The 18,771-nt window shown below is 43.5% G+C and overlaps 1 protein-coding gene across 1 annotated transcript in view; it reads right to left on the bottom strand.

Moving 5' to 3' along the window:
• The window catches only part of LOC128303927 (protein still life, isoform SIF type 1), a 98,021-nt gene that overhangs the window by 12,891 nt on the left and 66,359 nt on the right, over positions 1-18,771 (bottom strand). Inside the window, exons 14-22 of the mRNA XM_053041019.1 lie at positions 4,106-4,251; positions 3,602-4,013; positions 1,621-2,232; positions 1,367-1,553; positions 1,187-1,301; positions 951-1,102; positions 483-796; positions 213-407; positions 33-141 (exon numbers count right to left, since the gene is read on the bottom strand). Coding sequence (XP_052896979.1) covers positions 33-141; positions 213-407; positions 483-796; positions 951-1,102; positions 1,187-1,301; positions 1,367-1,553; positions 1,621-2,232; positions 3,602-4,013; positions 4,106-4,251 — 2,242 coding nt within the window. The remainder of the gene's footprint in view (positions 1-32; positions 142-212; positions 408-482; positions 797-950; positions 1,103-1,186; positions 1,302-1,366; positions 1,554-1,620; positions 2,233-3,601; positions 4,014-4,105; positions 4,252-18,771) is intronic.

Raw genomic sequence — 18,771 nt, 5'->3', positions numbered from 1 at the left:
GCATTTTCGCTGGAGAAGGGTCGGAAACTTACTTGGATGCAGAACTTTCTGTGCCTTGCTGTGGCTGGCACAGAAGGACGAGTATAGCTTAAAGTGGTTAACGTAGTACAAAAATGCAGATCCGATTGCGAACAGTACATTCTGTTGGGTTATAAATATAGGAATAGTTAAAGAATGCCCCAAACAAATATGAGCGTGAATATCTGCTTTACCTTAAACTGACTAGGGTGCTCCAGCTGATGGAAGTCTGGCTCGAGATCAAGCGCCTCTTCGAGGTTGTTCAAGAACTGACGCTGGAATGTAACAATCTCTTGGATATTGCCAAACAGTGCGGTAATTTCGGCATTCGACAGGAATGTTTCACGTTTCAGCGGCTCCAGATAGTACTCGAGCAGGTTGTTCAGGTGCTATTTCAGGTGCGAAAGAAAACAATTATTAGACGTTCCAGCGAGGAAGGATGTTTTCCTTCGAGGAAGACTCACCTTCACGTACGATTTCTCGGTATCAACCAGCTCGAGAATAACCTTGCGTAGCTTCTCGGCATCGGTTAGCTGGCGCGATGGGGTCAGCATGACGTTCGACACGGATGATGCGACCGAACCGGTTGGGCTGGATTTGCGTGTCTCCTGCGGTGACCGGCAGAATCCGGTTACCTGTTCAGCTGATTTGAGCAGATTCTCAATCTCGAAGCTGCTGGTGCGCGACGACGGTTTCGAGCGGTCCATCGCTGACAGGTGTGGATCGTTGGAGGACGGTGCTGGAGAGCTTTCGACCTCGGGTGAATAGACCTCCTTGCCTGCAATACACGAACGTCCTTTGAACGTCATTTGACAGAAGAACACAGGTAGGTATGTGATTTTGGCGTAAATTCAATACGGGCCCAACGTGAACGCGAGGCGGGAATAGAATCAAATGCAACGTGGAATCGTGGAAATGCGATCGATACTTACGCCAACCAGGTGCGGGAACGATTAGGCCTGATATCATCTCTTCGCTGATAACCGGTGGATCCGATGGTGGTGGAGGACACACCAGCGATTCGATAATATCATCGGTAGAGCGCATGATGCCGACGAGATCCGGTGGTTCCGTGCGGGAAGATCTGACGAGATAAAGGTTAGAGTGTACCGAGTTCCCAAATCTGGGTTTAGCAAAAAGGAATAAAAGCATGAGCAGCAGCATTTACCTCATCATCATGCATAAGGCTTGTTCTTCCTGAAGCACACTTTCCAAGTACATCATGTCCAGGTCGGAAACGATTGCACCGTTTATCACAATTATTTCATCACCTTTAATGACACCTAAAGAAATCGGATCGGAGCGATAAGACAGGTTCGGGAGTGTATCGTAAGACAGCGCTACGTACCGTTCTGCATGGCAACACTCTTGTCCTCGACGCGGCTCACGTAGCAGCAGAGCTCGTCCTGCCGGTCAGCGTTCTCGATCAGTTCCGCCTCCACCGAGAAGCCCCACATTTGCTCGAGCGTTGTTCGTTGTAGTTCTACTTGATATAAAATTTTTGCGCACACTTCCACTACCTCATGGGTGTGTAGCTGAAGGGGAGAAACAAAATGGGACATAAGGACATGGCGCGTTGCAACGCACATCACGCATACTTACATATGTTTCAATCAAATCGTTTCTGTGAGGAACAAAGTAGTTGTGATCTTCCATATCCCGGCGCTTCTTCACCCGCACGAAGTGTTCCATCGGGTTGAGATTCTTGCGACTGCACGCGCTCGCCAGGAACTCCTCCACCGACATGCCCTCGCGCAGATACACCGTGGCGAAGGTGTTTTCCGGCAGCGCGACCTTGTAGCTCTTTTCCGGCTCATCGCGCGAGTTGATTTGCATCGAGCGCCTGCTGGAGCCACTGTTCGACCGCGACAGAATCGGTGGCCGACGTTTGGTAGCGCCCCGGCCCGCCAGCAGATTGTTCAGCAGCGACGGCGACCGGGCGCAGATGAACGCGTGGAACGACGAAACCGTAAAGACACCGAGCTTGTTGAGCGTATTCTTCGTGGGGCGTGACACGTGCGTTAGAAGCGACTTCGGATTGGGCAGCTCGCCGTTCTGCAGCGAGGCCATGTAGCAGCGCAGACGGAACTGTTCGCAGTGCAGACGTTCGAGGTTTTCTTCCCACTGGAGGATCTGCTGCTGGATCTGGTGGCGTGTGTCCGCATCGGTGACAACACTCTGCTGCAGATCAGCCATATGCTTGAGCTTGTGATCCTGTGTTTTGGGAAGGAAAGTAATCGGGTCACATTGGAGTATTTGTTTTAGAACATTTGTATTACATAGTTACATAACAGGTGGGCTGATAATTGTTTGGCCTATGACAGTAAAATACTTTTTTTTTCAAAATTATTTTTTTATTCAACGTACATCCCTTCCAGGTGATACACCGATTATATTCATGGTATTTCATTTCTCAAGATAATCGATCCTTGCGAATCCCAAAAAACCTGACGCCATAACCTTGCCAAAATCGGATTTAAGTCGCTTAAACTGCTCCAAACACTGCACCAAATCATCAAATCGTTGTTGTTTTTGGTCAAATGTGAGTGTCTCATATTTAAATACTCGTGAACGATATGTCCAACACATTCCTTAGCCATCTTTAGGGTGTCAGCTATCTCGATCAACTTCACATTATGGTTGCTTTTAATAAATTTGTTGAATTTTTTAATGTTTTTGTTTGTGTTCACTGTCCTCAGTGCTTATTTCACCACGTTTAAATTTAGCGTACCAATATTTGATCGTTGATTTTGGTGGAGCAATATCCAAAAACTCTTCATCAAACCAATTTTTGGCTTTAACTGTATTTTTACCCTTCAAAAACCAATGCTTTATCATCAGGCGAAATTCCTTCTTTTCCATGATTACTCAAAGCGCAAAAATTGCGTCACAAAAATTGCTCTAGCCTACTAGGTTATTGTCCGAGAGCTGTCAAATGTTGACAGCACTCGTTTGAAGGTTGGTGCAAACTAAAAAAGATATGGATAAAAATCTACTAGTGCGATCTATGTGTTAGGCCAAACAATTATCAGCCGACCTGTGACATGGGATACATAGTATATCCAGAGCACTTTTCGAGAGCTTAAACATAATTTGACGAACAACGTTTTCGTTAGTTCATTTAAACAAAAGCTGATCGAACTGTACAAAATTAGTTCCTTGATTCGATTAGGCGATTCTTGAACCCCATCGCATCTTTCACCAGCATCTCCAACAAAATTCTTAAAAATAGGTGAGCTGTCTTAAATGATGAAAAGAAAACTGGGTTAACACTTAACCGCCCTCAATGTTCGTTCAGTTTTTCTCTCATCCTGTGATACATTTGTTCGATTTTTTAAAAAGCACAAAACTTTTCCATAGAAGCTTAAAATCCCCATTTTGTTGTTTATTACCAATTTATACCAAGAAGATCTATCGATTCCGCATCAACAAATCGATCGAAAAATGTATTTCAAGTGTATGAGAGCGTCACTAATATTTGGGTGACGCAAATCCCTGGGAATTTGAATGACGCGGTATATTTTAAATCAGATCCGAAAAGGAAGATCTAGTAACTTGAACCAAACAACGTAACATCACTTACCGATTCTATTGCTTTCTCGAGGCGGAATATTTCCTCCTGCAGCAGATGCAGCGTCCCAGTCTTGCCGCGATGTCTAGCGAACGCTGCTGCGCAGGCACTGTGTATGCTGTTCACCCAGTTCTCCAGCTCGACCTGGCACGGCGCCTGGAACAGGTACGCATCGCCGAACGCCGTGCTGAGGCAGAAGATGTAGTCCCGCTTCGGATGTTCCGGTATCGGTTGCATGATCGCACCGTCCACTATGATCAGATGTTTCGGGGCCGCCTCAACCGAGCGGCCTTCGCGCGAATCGCACGGATAGAACAGCAGGGTTGTACCCTTCAGGCACACCCAGTAGCCCTTCCAGCCGCGCTTGCGGGCCAGCTCGATCTGATGCTTCTTGCGCAGCAGCCACTTCTTCACCGACAGGAAGCTGTCGCAGGGTGAGAGAGTGTGGTGGTTAAGAACTTCGAACTTCCCTATACGAAGGAGTGTTTGATGGTTTGGCGAATGTTTTTTACTTACCCAGCCTTTCGCACGGCACCGGTACAGTTGAAGGATGCGGCCGCCGTACCGGTCGCTTTCGCTTTGTACGGTGAGGCCATTACACTTTCCCCGTCGTCCTCATCCGAAACGGCCGTCGTAAGGCTCATGCGATCGTCATCGGATATCTGCGGGAACGCGAAAAAAAAGGCAAAAAGGCACAGAGATGTATTATGGACATGTTGAGCTCGTGAATAAATCGATCGAGGATAGACGAATCTACCGTAATCCAACGGTTGGATTGGAGTAACCCGTCACGAATATGGTAATGCCCGTGTCACGTATTATGCTTCACTTTATGTCGCTTGTAAAATGGGTGTAAGTGAGCACGATTCATTGTAATTTGTCATCGCGCCGTCCTGCTCGCGGGATCAATCCACAGTAAACGTGACGTCGAGGGCGTATGAACCGAAGCGTGAGCATACATTTGCATTAGCACTTTGCCCGCTGGCGATGGCATGATTGATTACGCATCCGTCGGTCGGCCGGCAGGTTTGATACAGCTCGGCACAACAAAGTGTAAAGTGTATTGTAAATTTGAGCACACGCTGTCACTGTGGCTGGAGGCCGTCATCAAGCGGGAATGGGTGGCGTTACTGATCCGTGCAAAATAATGATGCCCGTAAGACTGTTAACGATGTATAAAGCACGGGGTGAAACCTTCCTCACTGGTGGGGTTGGGTGGAAGGGGGAGGGGACAAATGCATTCAACCGGTTGCATTTCGGTGCGCCCGGTATGCGATTGGAAAATGTTGTAGAAAATGATAGTTTTGCCAGTTTTGCTGGTTGATTAAGCACGTAGTACTCTGCTCTGCCCACGATATGGACCAAAGCGTTTGGGGTTTGGACGGTGTAGCGGAAAGCCAAAGGACGCGGCGTGACCGTTTAATTAAATGCAACGGTGTGTGGTGGTTTAATTTGATGCAAAATTTATGATGAGCATTGGGCGGTTTACAATTCAATAAACAGTTACCACCAAGGCTTGACGTTTTGCGGTGTATAACGTACGGGGTTTGATACAATTGTTACAATTATTGATAGGATTCTGAGTGGATTAAAAAGTTCAGGATTAAATTATGATTTTATTATGCTGTATTTCATAAAAAAGATTATAAGTAATGGTGGTTTAAAACTATTTAATTTGAAATATTTTTAACACCCGGAATTGTTTGGAGAAGGAAATGTCTCCAAATTAATGTGAAAATCATTATTTCACCTACTTTTTCAGAATTCAAAAATATCGTGACTTAAAATCATTTCTGACCTTTTCACGAACGACTGTAGGGATTCTTTGAACAAAAGCCTTAAACAATGCTTCAGAAGTAAACGTTATGTTGCAAATTCTATTACCTGGAACTACCCATTTCCCCTTAGTAATGAAAATGCTATCAAAATATTAAACTGCTTTCCCCATCCGTAGCGAATATGGATGATAATGGTTACTGCTTCAAATGTCAACATCACACAAATAACTCGCAGTAAAGGTCAACCGCACCCATTTACCACCGGACGGGCTGTACGACATCCGGGAACATCTCCACCGAACATCTACTGTGCAACCTGTGCGATTAGCAAAGGTGGCATCGGGACGCATTGCAAATAGCATAAGGCAAGTAAGCGGGATTGGAAAAATCTCATAAAGCGCTATCATATTTCCACATGCTACATGCCCATGTGCTGGGAATGGCTTTAGTGGTACGGTGCTCAAGTGCTCTACAAGGTGCGCAATATTGTGCGATTATGACGGGACCACAAACCACACCACGCGTTTCGATCACGGGATCCGTACAGGATGAAGGATTTATTTGTTTCTTGCTGGGAACCGCGAACGGGTTGGCCGTCACCATTTGGCGTAGGGTAAATATAGTTAGCCCACGTTTGCATCTGCTCACATGTGATTTATGTGACGGTTCGCGGGATAGTAGTGAAGCGCAAGAATAATGTGCGAACGTGGGCACATTCCCCCATACCCGGTATACGGACTGTTCTCCAGCAAAACCCCGATCCGAACGGTGCGATGCAGACGAATGGTGAATGGTGGCAAATGGGCGAGTTCCGTGTGGAAAGCGAAGCTGTGTAAACAAGATAATAGTCCACTATCTTTTGCATGACCGTTGTCATCGTTGTTGTCCTAGCGTTCCCGGTACCGGGGATGTACAAACGGGAATCATGTTGACGACGTTGACAACAATCCTTCTTCATCTTGTGGAACTCACTGTCATTTCTCTATAATTCATTTCTGTTCCATTTTTTTCTCCCTTATTTCAGCATTCCCCGTAAACGATACAGCAACGACGGCGAACGACGAACGATGGCGATATGCAACGGAGGTAAAGTTCTTGTTGACAAACTCATTGGCCGTGATACGTGTAGGGGTGGCGTTGCGAAAGAAAAACAATATCCAGCACACTCAACCCGAGGCTCAAATCTTGCCTAGGTTTCACGGTTGCATATTCTGCCATCATTGGTGCGGAGGCATTTTTGATGCGGACCAGAGCAGTCAAACACTGGCAGAAACTGGCAGAAATGTTTGAATGTTTATCGTTAGCGATCAGTAACCATAAAAATTACTATAATCATTTTTTTATTTCATCAGGCCGTACAGCCGTAATTTATTATAGATAAATTATTGATTAAATAAATAATAAATAATAAATAATAAATTATAAATAAATAGTTATATCATTTATTAAATTAATAATGTCCTTTAATAAGAAGGATATTTATTTACGGTCCTTAAGTCCTCGGTTCTATGCTATGCTATGAAAAAAACCTAAGAAAAAATACAACTAACTAAGCGTGAATCCTTTGTTTAATAAGGTTTCGAATATACTACATTAACACCCTACCGAATTGTATTATGCTTACTGATCAGTACAATAAATCATTCGGTGATCGGCTGATTCTCAGTCCAGATCAGGTGGATTAGGTAACCTCATAATTAGAGAGAATAATCTCCGTTTGAGGTTTGGGCATGTCGGTTCTAATGGCTGCATCTGAGAATTGATATCAAATTTTTTGGTAATTGGTAATACCCTATCTACTTTGTAGATTTATGGCATGGTCTATGTTTAGGTAAAGGTAAGTCTAAAAATTCGACTAATATAAAACTAAAGAAGACTCCCGAAAAAATGCATCCTACTACAAGTTCCGAGAGATTCGCTTCTACAGGACAGTGGTTTACTTATCTTCTGTTAGTGGAGAATTAATAATACACGATGCAGCTTTGAGAACGAACTTGTAGGAAATTCGCCTAAATTAGTAGATGTTTAAAACACATACAGTAAATGCGGCATGTTTCATTTTATAATAAGTAACTAGTTTGTGTACATTGAACGTACAGTGTTGAATATTTAATTATATATGCTAACATCTGTGGGTTGCTGAGTTTAAGCGCAATTATTCACCATTTTTTGCCAACTTCATGTTAAGTTTGACGTCCCTGGCTAATACCAGTTGCAGCTCGAGCAGCGAACGTTGAACGAAAATTAGAATACACAAAAAAAAACACGCATACATCAACAAACGTGTACGTGAAGTTTCCCGGTTGGTGTTATGCAAGCGGTAGAAAATTTTCCGCCATTAATTTTCACCTTCAAGTGAGGTTGCGAGCAAAGGGTAAGACATACACTGCTGCTCTGCTAGCATTTCGTCACCGCCGTGCTTGGAATATTCGGTTCGAAAGGTGCAAAGTTTCGCTGCGAACGTCATCACTTTCGGTCGGGGTGGCCACCAGTGCGGCCACCTGGGTTTGCTGGTAACGAAAGTAGCCGGCTGTCAGGCAAAAACGGGTTTAGTTGAAGCTGTGTTATTCCTAGCGTACCATCACACCGGAAACACTGGTACATGGTCGGGCTGGCCCAAAAACGGGTAGGTTCTTGAGGTTTTTTTTTGTTTCAACTACTGGAAACAATGTTGATAAAGCATGGTATGTATTTGTGTGATGCACCTGCTGCTGCTGCACCGGTAGCTCACCCATCCGTTACAGCCCTTTGGGGGAGGGTTTTGTCAAAACTTCGCCCAGTCCACGGGGGTGGCAAAGGAAGAGAAATAGAGAGAGAGAAGGAGGCTAAATCGGGATTGCTATTGAATCCGTGTGCTGGAGGAATGAAGAAATTCTTCCAACGGCACAATGCGCCCAACCCCTCGCCGGCTGCGGTTCCCAACAGAAAGGGGACCCAGATTGAAGAATGAAAAAGCGCCCTCCTTCCGCTTCCCAATACTCGACACAGAAAAGAACACTCTCGGCAGCAAAGCACTGTGCATCCGGTGCCCGGCATTCTCTAGCCCTGGCTCGCCCTGCTCTGACGCACAGGCACCAAGATGCTACTTTAATTAGCATTGTGGGTACGGCAATGTTTTCCTACCGCTCGTTCCGCTCATTGTAGCATTGCATTATCGTCGTTCATCGTGTCACTTGCCATGGACCGGCAGCGCACTGCTTACGTATTTACAGAACGGATGCAGCTGCAATGGTCTTGCAGGGTCTTGGCAGCACCGAGGTACACGCTCGCTGCACGACAAGTGCGAGATGCAGCGGGCCCGGAACGAGTCGGCCTACCGTGCCAATTTTGCCAACCCGGACCACCTGCACCCTACGCCCTAGCAGCGTTTTAAAAACGGGTCACTTCCGATAAACATTAGCATATCTGGTGCGAAGGAGCACCCAGTGTACAGGACCGTGCTGATGAAACACAATGATAGATAATATTTGCAGTATGCAGATTCGGGCGGTCTCTGTTTGCGAGGCAGAGTGTTTCTCTGCCCTTCCATCCCACCTAACGGGAACGGGCAGACGTCATCTTTTATTTATGTTATGCAACAAATCTTGTGCTTATACTCCCTTCCCCCTGGCGTGCGTTACGGACGCAAATAAGCTCCCGAAACCTTTCACCTTAACGGTAACGCATCTCGACAGGGTAGGGAGTTGATCTACGATACAGATAAAGGTGTTATGGATGATGCTATCAGGGGTGAAAACAATAACAGTCAGCTTGCAACGGAGCATGAGAATGGGGTAGTTCGAAAACAGGTTTGTTTGGTCTCTTTATATAGAGAACTGAAATAAAATGTCAAATTATTGAGTAGCTACGATAAAACATTCAAATTCTTTTGGTTTCTGATACAATTCCAGATTAACTCCAGATTTGTAAGCTTAACAATTTATTTATAACTCATAAACTCAGTTTTTGGTTTCTAAATATGTTTAATTTTCTAATTTTTTTGATAACTTGTGTACATTTTCTTCATTTTACATCGACATATGAGAAGTTTTTATTTATTTTTTCTCAATAATCCTCAAAGTTTTGCTCTATGAATCTCAATATCGGTTTATGAACTTTTTTTGTAGTTTGTTTGATATTTTGGATGCAAATTTTATCCCAAGTATTAGTGTTTTAAAGGATTACCACACGATACCCCGAAAGAAATTGTACAGATAAATAAGTGAGGTTAAAACGGTGCCTATCTAAACTGTACGATGGAACACTTATCGAAACACCTTCGCTCGGTTTGCGTCGAATATAAGCTAGCTCCCATGCATGCTGGAACATTTTTCACATTCGTTTTGCGAAAAAAGGCGCACAACGACACCGCAGATGTGCGATGGGTAAGAACCAATCGGTGCCCCGTCCCTGGGGTGATCGCACCCGGTGCGTGAATTGAACCCATTTCCATTTTTCGTGTCGGTTAGATAAAGCTACCTAATCCGTACGTCGACAAAATTGCAGCAGCATCATAGTAGGCAGGCCTTCCGGTACGCAACACCCATCGTTTTGCTGCGCACCAACCAAGAGAATTGATTCGGTTGATGGAATCTTGAGCACTCGAGGAATTCGAACAGAAATTCCCAATCAAGGAAAAGCTTTCGGGGCGGATGGTGCGTATCGCAGCCCTAGATGCATCGTTGTCTTTTGGAACGTTTGCGTTTGCAGTTTGCATTGCGGTAGTCGGGACTTTCGCTATGGAAACCAATCAAAACTAGCGCACAGTTTGATGCGTGAAGTACACCGTGCACAGGGATTTATGAATGTTCTTGTGTGCGTGCAGCGTGCTTAAGTGGGATATATCTATTTTTTGCATCCGGAAATGCTGCTCGATCAGAACAATTTATGGACAATGCTTAGCCAAATATCAATTTACAGCTTTGACGATTCGATGGTGGAACGAGCTGATCGTGGTATTATGGTTCTGTCTAACTTTAAAAAAATGTGTCTTGTTAAAGCACAAGAATACCAAATTTCACACAACTCTGCATGACTGCCAACGGCAAATCCGGTGATTGACATTCGTTCATGAACGAACAAAACGAGCCATGTCGGCGACACATGCCGAGGTGATCATTACGACGGGCAAATACAGGCGTTTTCCCAATTTTCAACATCCATGCTAGAACAGGTGTAACCATCAATCTGTATTTTCTAGCGTATGTGTGTAGCACTCCACATCCAAATCGTGGATCGATTTTTATCATTATAAAATCCCAATTCTTTCTTTTGGCTCTCACTACTCGCACCCCGCCGTATGGTGCCCATTCTGACTGTGAGTTTAATGTGGATAAGGCATGATTTATGTCTGAAGCGAGTTTGATTGAACGTTATGATTATGGTTCACGTATGTGTGATTGTTCCAAATGTTGCACAGCAGGTGGTGGTGGGTTCTCCGGTCAAACATACCTATTCCCAATTCCCATTCTACACCTTCCGGGTCATGAGGACTTCAATTCCGTTGTTTAAATCATGTATTCTGAAGATGGTTGCGAACAGGACGATAATATCTATCCCTGCACTGTATGCTTCAAAATGGGAAAAGGGAAAAAAGCAAGGGAACACTAAAACCCCGGCGCTCATACCGATGCAATTCCGTTGCAATCTTCACATGCAACGACTTTCGACCCGTTACAGCGTCGAAGATGATGTCATTCAATCCCCTTCTGGTGGACGATGTTCGATTTTTATTATACTTCACCCACCGATTCTTGGACCAATGTTAGAGGACGGGTGCCATGAATGGAAGGTTTCCGCTTTTGCGAAAGTGAACATCGTTACTCATGCCTTGACGTATTTGCCGCTGAACGATTTGTATTCCTTCGAGAGAAAAGGTTCTTCCCCAAAATGGGATGTGTCCCCGGGATGATGCGCCTTTTCATGACACGTATGAACCGATCTGTTCGTCTTTTCTCCTGTTTGAGGGTTGAGACTTTCTTTTTATGCTGTTTATAGCTTGTTAGTGTTAATGTTACAAACTTAACGTAGTAACGTTTTGTTCAAAGCGTTAACATATGAAAACTCTTCAATTGCCACAAACAAATAGTGGTTGCGTAGTATAAACTTATGTAAGCTAACCTACAAAATGAAACAATGGTTTGACACGTGAATGTGTAATGTTTATGCTTCTGTGGAGGTGCATTTTTAAATTCGAAGTTATAGTTGTACGACGACGATGACGACGACGAAGTATTTTCCTATGCATTTCAATTTTCCTTTCAGTTCCTTTTTTCCAAGCTTCTACCTCTTTTTAACACCACGATCCGTTTCCTTACTGTGCTTTTTCATTTCGCATTTTCTGTTGCTATGAGAATCTCTTTCTATTTCAACTTCCAATCCCCAGGTAAAAGATGTCACCTATCTGAATCTTTCCCCCTTTGCGAGTTTGATTTAGTACCCATTAGAAGGGGGTGGCACAAGGGTGGCGCAATAAAAGGGGCAAGAAAGAATGGAACACACAGAAACGTTCCTTTTTTTTCGCCATGTTCGCCTGTGCTCCGTTGCACCTAGTGTTCCATTCTCTTGTTGTCAGTTCATCCCATTTCCGCTCGAAACCGGAGCGTACATTCCCCAATGGGTTGGGGGGGGGGGGGGGGGGGGGAACACTTTCTTTTTAGCGTGCGACCAATCGAAACGATGAAAATGGCAAGAAAACAGGACAGGAATCATCGCCCGGGAGAGCAATGCGCTGTGAATGGGTCTGGAAAATTCATTCGGCAAAATTGCAACCAATGGCAACGGTTACGGTCCCGGAACGTTGTGCGGCTACAGAAGATATGTATGACCTGCCAAAAGGAAATATGATGGCAGAAGATGATGGAAAACGTACTGCACACGGACACGGTATGCTCTTATCGCAGTGCAGGTAAGGGTTTTCCAACTCTGCCCCACAATCAATAAGGCTACTCGATAGCGATTGGGACGATGAATTAATTCCACGTGTTTGAGTTTTTTCCGATTCACCTGTCTCGGATGGCAGTAAATTGTATTACAGGTCCAGTTGTATCAGGGTTGAATTGGCAGCCCCGAGCTTCGAACCTTGGCGAACGAGTTGAAGTTGGGTGTGACCCAGATGGGAAATGTACAGCAAGAGGTTTGAGTGAAAATATTACTTTTAAGCACTTTCAGAAATAAGTATCATTATAGGTGCGCTTTTCTTTATTTCTGATCGTTCGTTTTGGTATTACCTACAAAGGCGTTATGTGCAATATTGATTTTATGGCTCTAAAACAACTTGGTCGTAATTGCCTTATTATTGAACATTGAAAAAACCGGAAGGAATTGAAGAGGAGCTGCAAAATTCTTATGACGTTGGGTTTGTGAGAATTTTTCACGTTAATATAAATTGTGTTTAAAATTATTGCATTAATGTAATATAACATTCAACTTATATTTACAATTGGTATTTTAAAGCAACTCTTTCAGTGTTCGAAGAAGTGAACTTTTGCAAACTAATGCAAATTGCACTTGGGTTTAAAATTCGAATCAATTTACTTAATATGGCTTGGCCGTTCTTTATGAACAATTTTTAAAATTATTTATTATTAAATTATTATTTTTTTCTATTTTCTTGTCGCAAAATAAATACAAAACTCGTTTTTTTATTGCACAAAAGAATACTTCAACGGAAAGAAGTACATGGAACTGATAGATCTACAGAAATTTCTTCACATAAGAAAAAATAAAATACACAAGTATCATTAATTTATCATAATTTTATCTGGTATATTAATGTTAAGATCGAATTAAGAGAACAACTTCACGAAAGCTCACGGAATTGTACTGCAACTATTATTACATTTCATCCCGATTCATTTATGTTAAGTCATGCGAGTTTAAGTTAAGCGCAAAAGGAACAGAGTTACTTTAAAAGTTAAAATAATAACATAGTGTACTGATATATGTTCACGTGCACGACACGTGCAACAGCTGTCAAAATGGAAGCATGGACTGCAATAAACAGGTAAAACAGTCTAAAGTGACGCTTATGTAATGCATGCCTGAATGCTCATGGAGAGCGTGTTAGAGCTCTATTGTTTTGCATTAAATTCTTAGATCCCTTGTTTGAAGGATGTACTCTGTCATGAGCATGGTGCATGCTGAACGTGGAAACATGCAGATTTAATGTATGAACCACTAAACATAATTTCGCATCATTTAAAAACAAGAGCTCGAAAGCCAACGCTTTCTCATAAAGCATCTCCGCATACTCGTGATAGGAAACAGGCTTAAACCATCTCCAGACAACATTGGAACGCCGTGTTACTGTTTCGCCCAAATGAAAATGGCATCTAACCGTAAAATGCGAGCAGGCCCACCGAAGCCCCAAACCCCAAACCGGTCTATGAACCGATCTTCCCATGTCTATCCGCCTTCCCGATTAGGTGCGACAAATACAAACAGTTCAAAAGTGGCACAAAATCGTCCGGATGTGGAAAAACGGCTAGCCAAAAAGTTGTGTCCACCGGTGGCCCGTGACACCCGGCAGGTTTTAATGGTAGGCGTGTGCGTGTGTGTGTGTGCGCATATAACTGCGTGTATGTGGGTACGAGCGCGCCAACTGTTCATTATTAAAACATCAAAGGTTTGTGCCCGGTTTGTGGGTGGGTGGGTAGGGCATCCATTTTCCTGTTTTTTTTTTGCGTTTCAGAATTCAAATGAGACAAATCCGGTGGAAAAGGGCAGCGAGGGCAATGCGGTATGTGGTAGCGGTGGCAGGTGTGTAGCAAGTGTAGCGAAAGCGAGAGTACTAGACGCTGTTCCGTTCCAGAGACCGGAAACGTAAAATTGCCGACTCGTAAAATGCGAGATTCATCAGGCATGCCGCAGCAAGGCGTGCAGATTCGTTTTGGATTCAACCTGATGGCCGTCCCTTATATTTCTTGTGGCAGGTGAGGCCATCAGTTAGATCAAAATGCACAAACGATCCGAAGGAAGAAAGTGTTCAACCCAGGGACCCAGGGCTCAAGAGGTACTGGATCAGGCCCCCCCCACCCCCGGAAAAAAGTGTTCCGAAAAAAAAGCAAAAAAGAAACTGGAATGAGGGAAACTGATGATGGTGCAATGTATGTCAAGTAAGACAAATATTTATAGCCCGAGAGTACACGGTTCGGCTGACGAAAGGATCACTTGGGCAGGAATTGAATATAATATGATGTTTGTACCATGGCATGTTCTTCCCGCTTGCTTCCGTAGGCATTACAGAAGCGTTTTCCGCGTAGGACCTCGGAACCTTTTCGCTTTTCCATGTATGCAAATATATACGGAACGGAAATTTCAAGCGCTTTCCCGGCCTAGTCCCCACTACCTGTTCGCCGTAGATAAGATATTCATAGAACGAACGGGTGCTGCCGACCGGTCGGAGACTTTGACTCCATCCCGTCATACCGCGTGGAGAGGCGTACACAAGTACCCTTTGCTCCCGGACTCGGTCGGAAAAAGCACTGAGAAAAATTAAAGACCTACAACACATGGGGCGTTGTTCGGGTGGATGGGAATAGAGATGGGCACTAAAAAAAAAAACAACACAAACAGCACATCTTTCTTCTTGTAACGAAACATCGGCTCCGGTGCATTTCTTTCTCTTACATTGTTTAGGTACAGGGTTACGGTTTGCCCAAACGTTGTGCCTGCCCGTGAAGAGCAGCAGTGGAAGAGCATCCAACCATGGAGCGAAACATCCGGCCAGCTGTCATCTTTCTTCAGCCTACCGTACCACCTCTACCACCTCTACGTTGCCCCCAATCAAAGGCGGTGCTTGACATGATAGGGACAAGGATGAGTACAAGGTGTCACATTACTACCGTCCGACGGTTGACTGACACGGGCTGACATGGTCCTGACATGTCCAACCGGGGTATGCAAACAGGTCTTTTAACAGGATTTTTCATAAATGTCGGCTAGCTGTGACTGTGAAAGTGCGTTCAACCTCCACAATAATAAACAACAGCACCCAGCAGCGGAACTTGCCAAAGCAGACAGAGAAAATGGAGGGGCGGTACGCTCCAGCACGACTACACCATCGTGCAGTTTTTCGTACCCACCTCAACATTTCCGGACTAAATACGGCTGGACGTTTTCGGTTACTTTCACTGTATGTATACACAAACACACAATAAAACCGGGCAATTCGACATTGGTTGAAAGCACCGGAAATGGATGGCACACTGTAAACCCCCGCTGTCTACATACATCCCCGTGACCCTTTCGGACAACGTCATCGAGGTATTTCAATGTTTGATCCGTGTTCTGGTACGTGTGTTCCTTGTGCAATGTTACACACTCCCACCCGATCGTACATTCATGTTTTGATTACGGGTTACGGTTTGTTTGTTTGTTACTGCGCTAAGTTCATGTTTGAATGTTAAAGAGCATCCTGTGCCAAAAAAGGGGTGTATAGGGGTATGCATCAAGCTTTTAATTTCTGCCGCATTTGTGGGGTTTGTTTCGTACTGCTGCAATGGAAGCCCAACCTCCGTTTGGTGTAAAGTTGTTGCTGGGGCAACACACAACGCCAGGCAACAGTTTTGATTATATTACGGTGAAAGAGAGAGAGAGAGAGGCTGGACGGAGTTTTTATTTGTGTTATTGTGAAGACTTGCCTTCGGTAAATTTAATTTTTTATCACAATTTTAAGTCTGAATTTCTCGTAAAATTGACTACCATGTGCCATAATAGTTCTCGTTATGCGGATAGCAGTCATTCGAAAAGTACCGTGTTCAACTTGCTTTCCTTTATCTTATAATGAATTATATAATAATAAATTGCAAAATAATTTATTTTGCTTTATGTCTCACTCTTGATGCGTGTTCGATTATTTTTATTGTCTACTTTGTTGATGGAAAAGTTCCAATTTTATCGGAACAGAACAGAACCAGGTATTTGCCTTAAAGAAACGGTGCAAAATTAGTATTTTCGCAGGACCTCTTCTACGTTACGGACACAACATCCTCTAAAGGTCTAGATCGGCCATTTTTAGCTTTCTTTGATTTTATTTACCGGCAGCTGGATAGTCAGTCCTTGCTACGGGGATTGGTCCGGATGAGATTTTGGTCCGGTCCGTCCGCGTGAAGACCGACGCCGGTACCATCATGTCACCATGCCGGCCTTTCGTAGGACTTTTACAAAAAAATCAATTGATCCTATATGATCCTGTGATGTTTACAGATTCATTACTGTAATATAAGTATACTAATGTCATTTATCGCAAAGTGCAAAACATTTAATGAGTTCTGCAATCAGTACGACTTTCATATTAGCACAAATACATTTAAAACCAACGGGTTACGTACGTGGCCGAAAAGGATAGGATAGAATTTATTTAAGATTGTTAAATATACAATATTTTAAATTCATGTTCAATAAGACATACTTCAATTGAATAATAATAATAAAAATATCACCGTCATATTGCATGTTTTATTGTTTCACCATTTAGGTTTAGAGAAAAATATTATATGTAAACACTTTACCATATATCCTTCACAACTATTATTGACGATCAGTTTTTGCCAGAGTACTGAAGATATCATGAAACAGAAGACTATCGCATGAGAAACAAAATTAAGGTACGAAAAAATGTTTTTTATACAATTCAAGGGTTTAAGATCGTTCCACAGATCGAAACGGAACAAACCTAGAAGGTTTGATACGAAATTCCCATCATTAGTGTACCTAATATATTGGTGTTTATTGGCTATATTATTTGTCGTTTTCCTTACTAACAAACGTATATAAATCCATACATTTAACCTCTATAACAACAACATGGAATTTTTTTATTGATTTTTCTTTACATCGGGATGCAACGGCTGGCATATTAATTAGGTAAATTATTCACAATTTATTCGCTCCCGATGTCATACAACCCAAGCTAATTGTTCACATCTATTTGGGCTGCATTTGAACGATTTTTAAATGATGATATAATTAAGTTAATGATGCATAAGCGCATGTAATTTATTTACCTGTGCTGGAGCTATCGAATCAATCGAATTAAGCGTATTCGACCTAGCCCAAATGGGCTGTTGGTTAAATATCGATTCCAGCACTGTGACTGATGAGTGTGAATATCATTCAAAGCTCCATTTTGCACGCACAGCACGGTAAAGTTTAAACTCCCTTTGTGCGGTGTAACATTCATTGCAGGCGATTAGTTTGTGCGGAAAAAGAAAATTCTTCCACCCGCATTCAAAGTATGTATTTTACGATCCAAAAACCATCGGAACTTTACATCGAGGAAAGTTTTACAATCGGTACAAATCTAATCTACACATAATCCACTTGTACGGTGTGACACTACTGACACGAACGAAACGGGACGGGACGACGACGGCGAAGTGGTAAAATGATTGAATGTGTTTGAACTTTGGGGCGTTTCCTGGGCGAACTTTTAGTCAAATGGCACATTTGGCAGGGTTTAAACGCATAACACACGCTTATCCCGTGTGAAATCATTCGAATCGGCACTGATCGACGAATATGATTACGGCGCTGTATTTTTTGTTTCCTCCCCAGCGCCACAATTCTTCGCATGTGCGCATCCATTCCGGACGGAATGATGATTTTGAATCGGGCAAAGAACAGTTTCGAAATGTTTCCCGAACTTTGGTTGCTGCCAACCGTTCCCAAATGTGACGGTTTCCCGGTGGGAGTCGAAAAGTTTTCGACTCGTGTGTTAAGGTGGCGCGCAAACCCGGTGGGGGTAAGTTTATTACACGCTGCAACTATCGACAGGGAACAACTTTCATTAATGCCAACGGTCCAGCAGCAAAACTTTACTGCCGTAAACCTTTCCGATGGGGGATGGGTGGGTGGGTCTATAGAACGATCGATCAGCCTTTTCGCTGTAATGATGTAGTACCCGGTCGGCAGTAAAGCTCAGGTGGCATGTGTGAATTACATTAGTTAGATCAGTAGTTTTTCACTTCGCCAAAAGTTAGCTGACTTATAGATGTACCCCCTTGAGTTTGAGGTTGGGCGAGAAAACGAAATTAAATTGAAAGCATTGGCCGACTTTTACTGCCACCAGCAAAATACATTAGGACGATGATGAAAACATTCCACGAACTAGTGTTCGTGGCACCCGCCATGGGACAACAAAGTACGCCGAGCCAGCGATGATTACGAGCAGCGGGCGAGTAGCGTTAGATAATTATCATTAAATATCTATTATGGACCAAATGGTTATTTAATACTGTGGCATTTGACCCCCGGTGTGGCCATTTTCAGTCCCTCACGCTTGTTGGGGTGGAAACATTTCAAACGGTCGTTTACCGGCCTCGCAAGACGGCACAACAACGAGGTGTGAAATGGCTCCGGGTAAAAGTAAACACTATCCTTCGGGTTTTCCGGTGGGTCAAACCAGTGCCGAAACCACTGTAT

The sequence above is a fragment of the Anopheles moucheti genome, chromosome 3, assembly GCF_943734755.1.
Source record: "Anopheles moucheti chromosome 3, idAnoMoucSN_F20_07, whole genome shotgun sequence".
NCBI lineage: Eukaryota > Metazoa > Arthropoda > Insecta > Diptera > Culicidae > Anopheles > Anopheles moucheti.
Note: the sequence above shows the minus strand (reverse complement) of the source record. Positions and strands in the feature narration are given on the sequence as shown.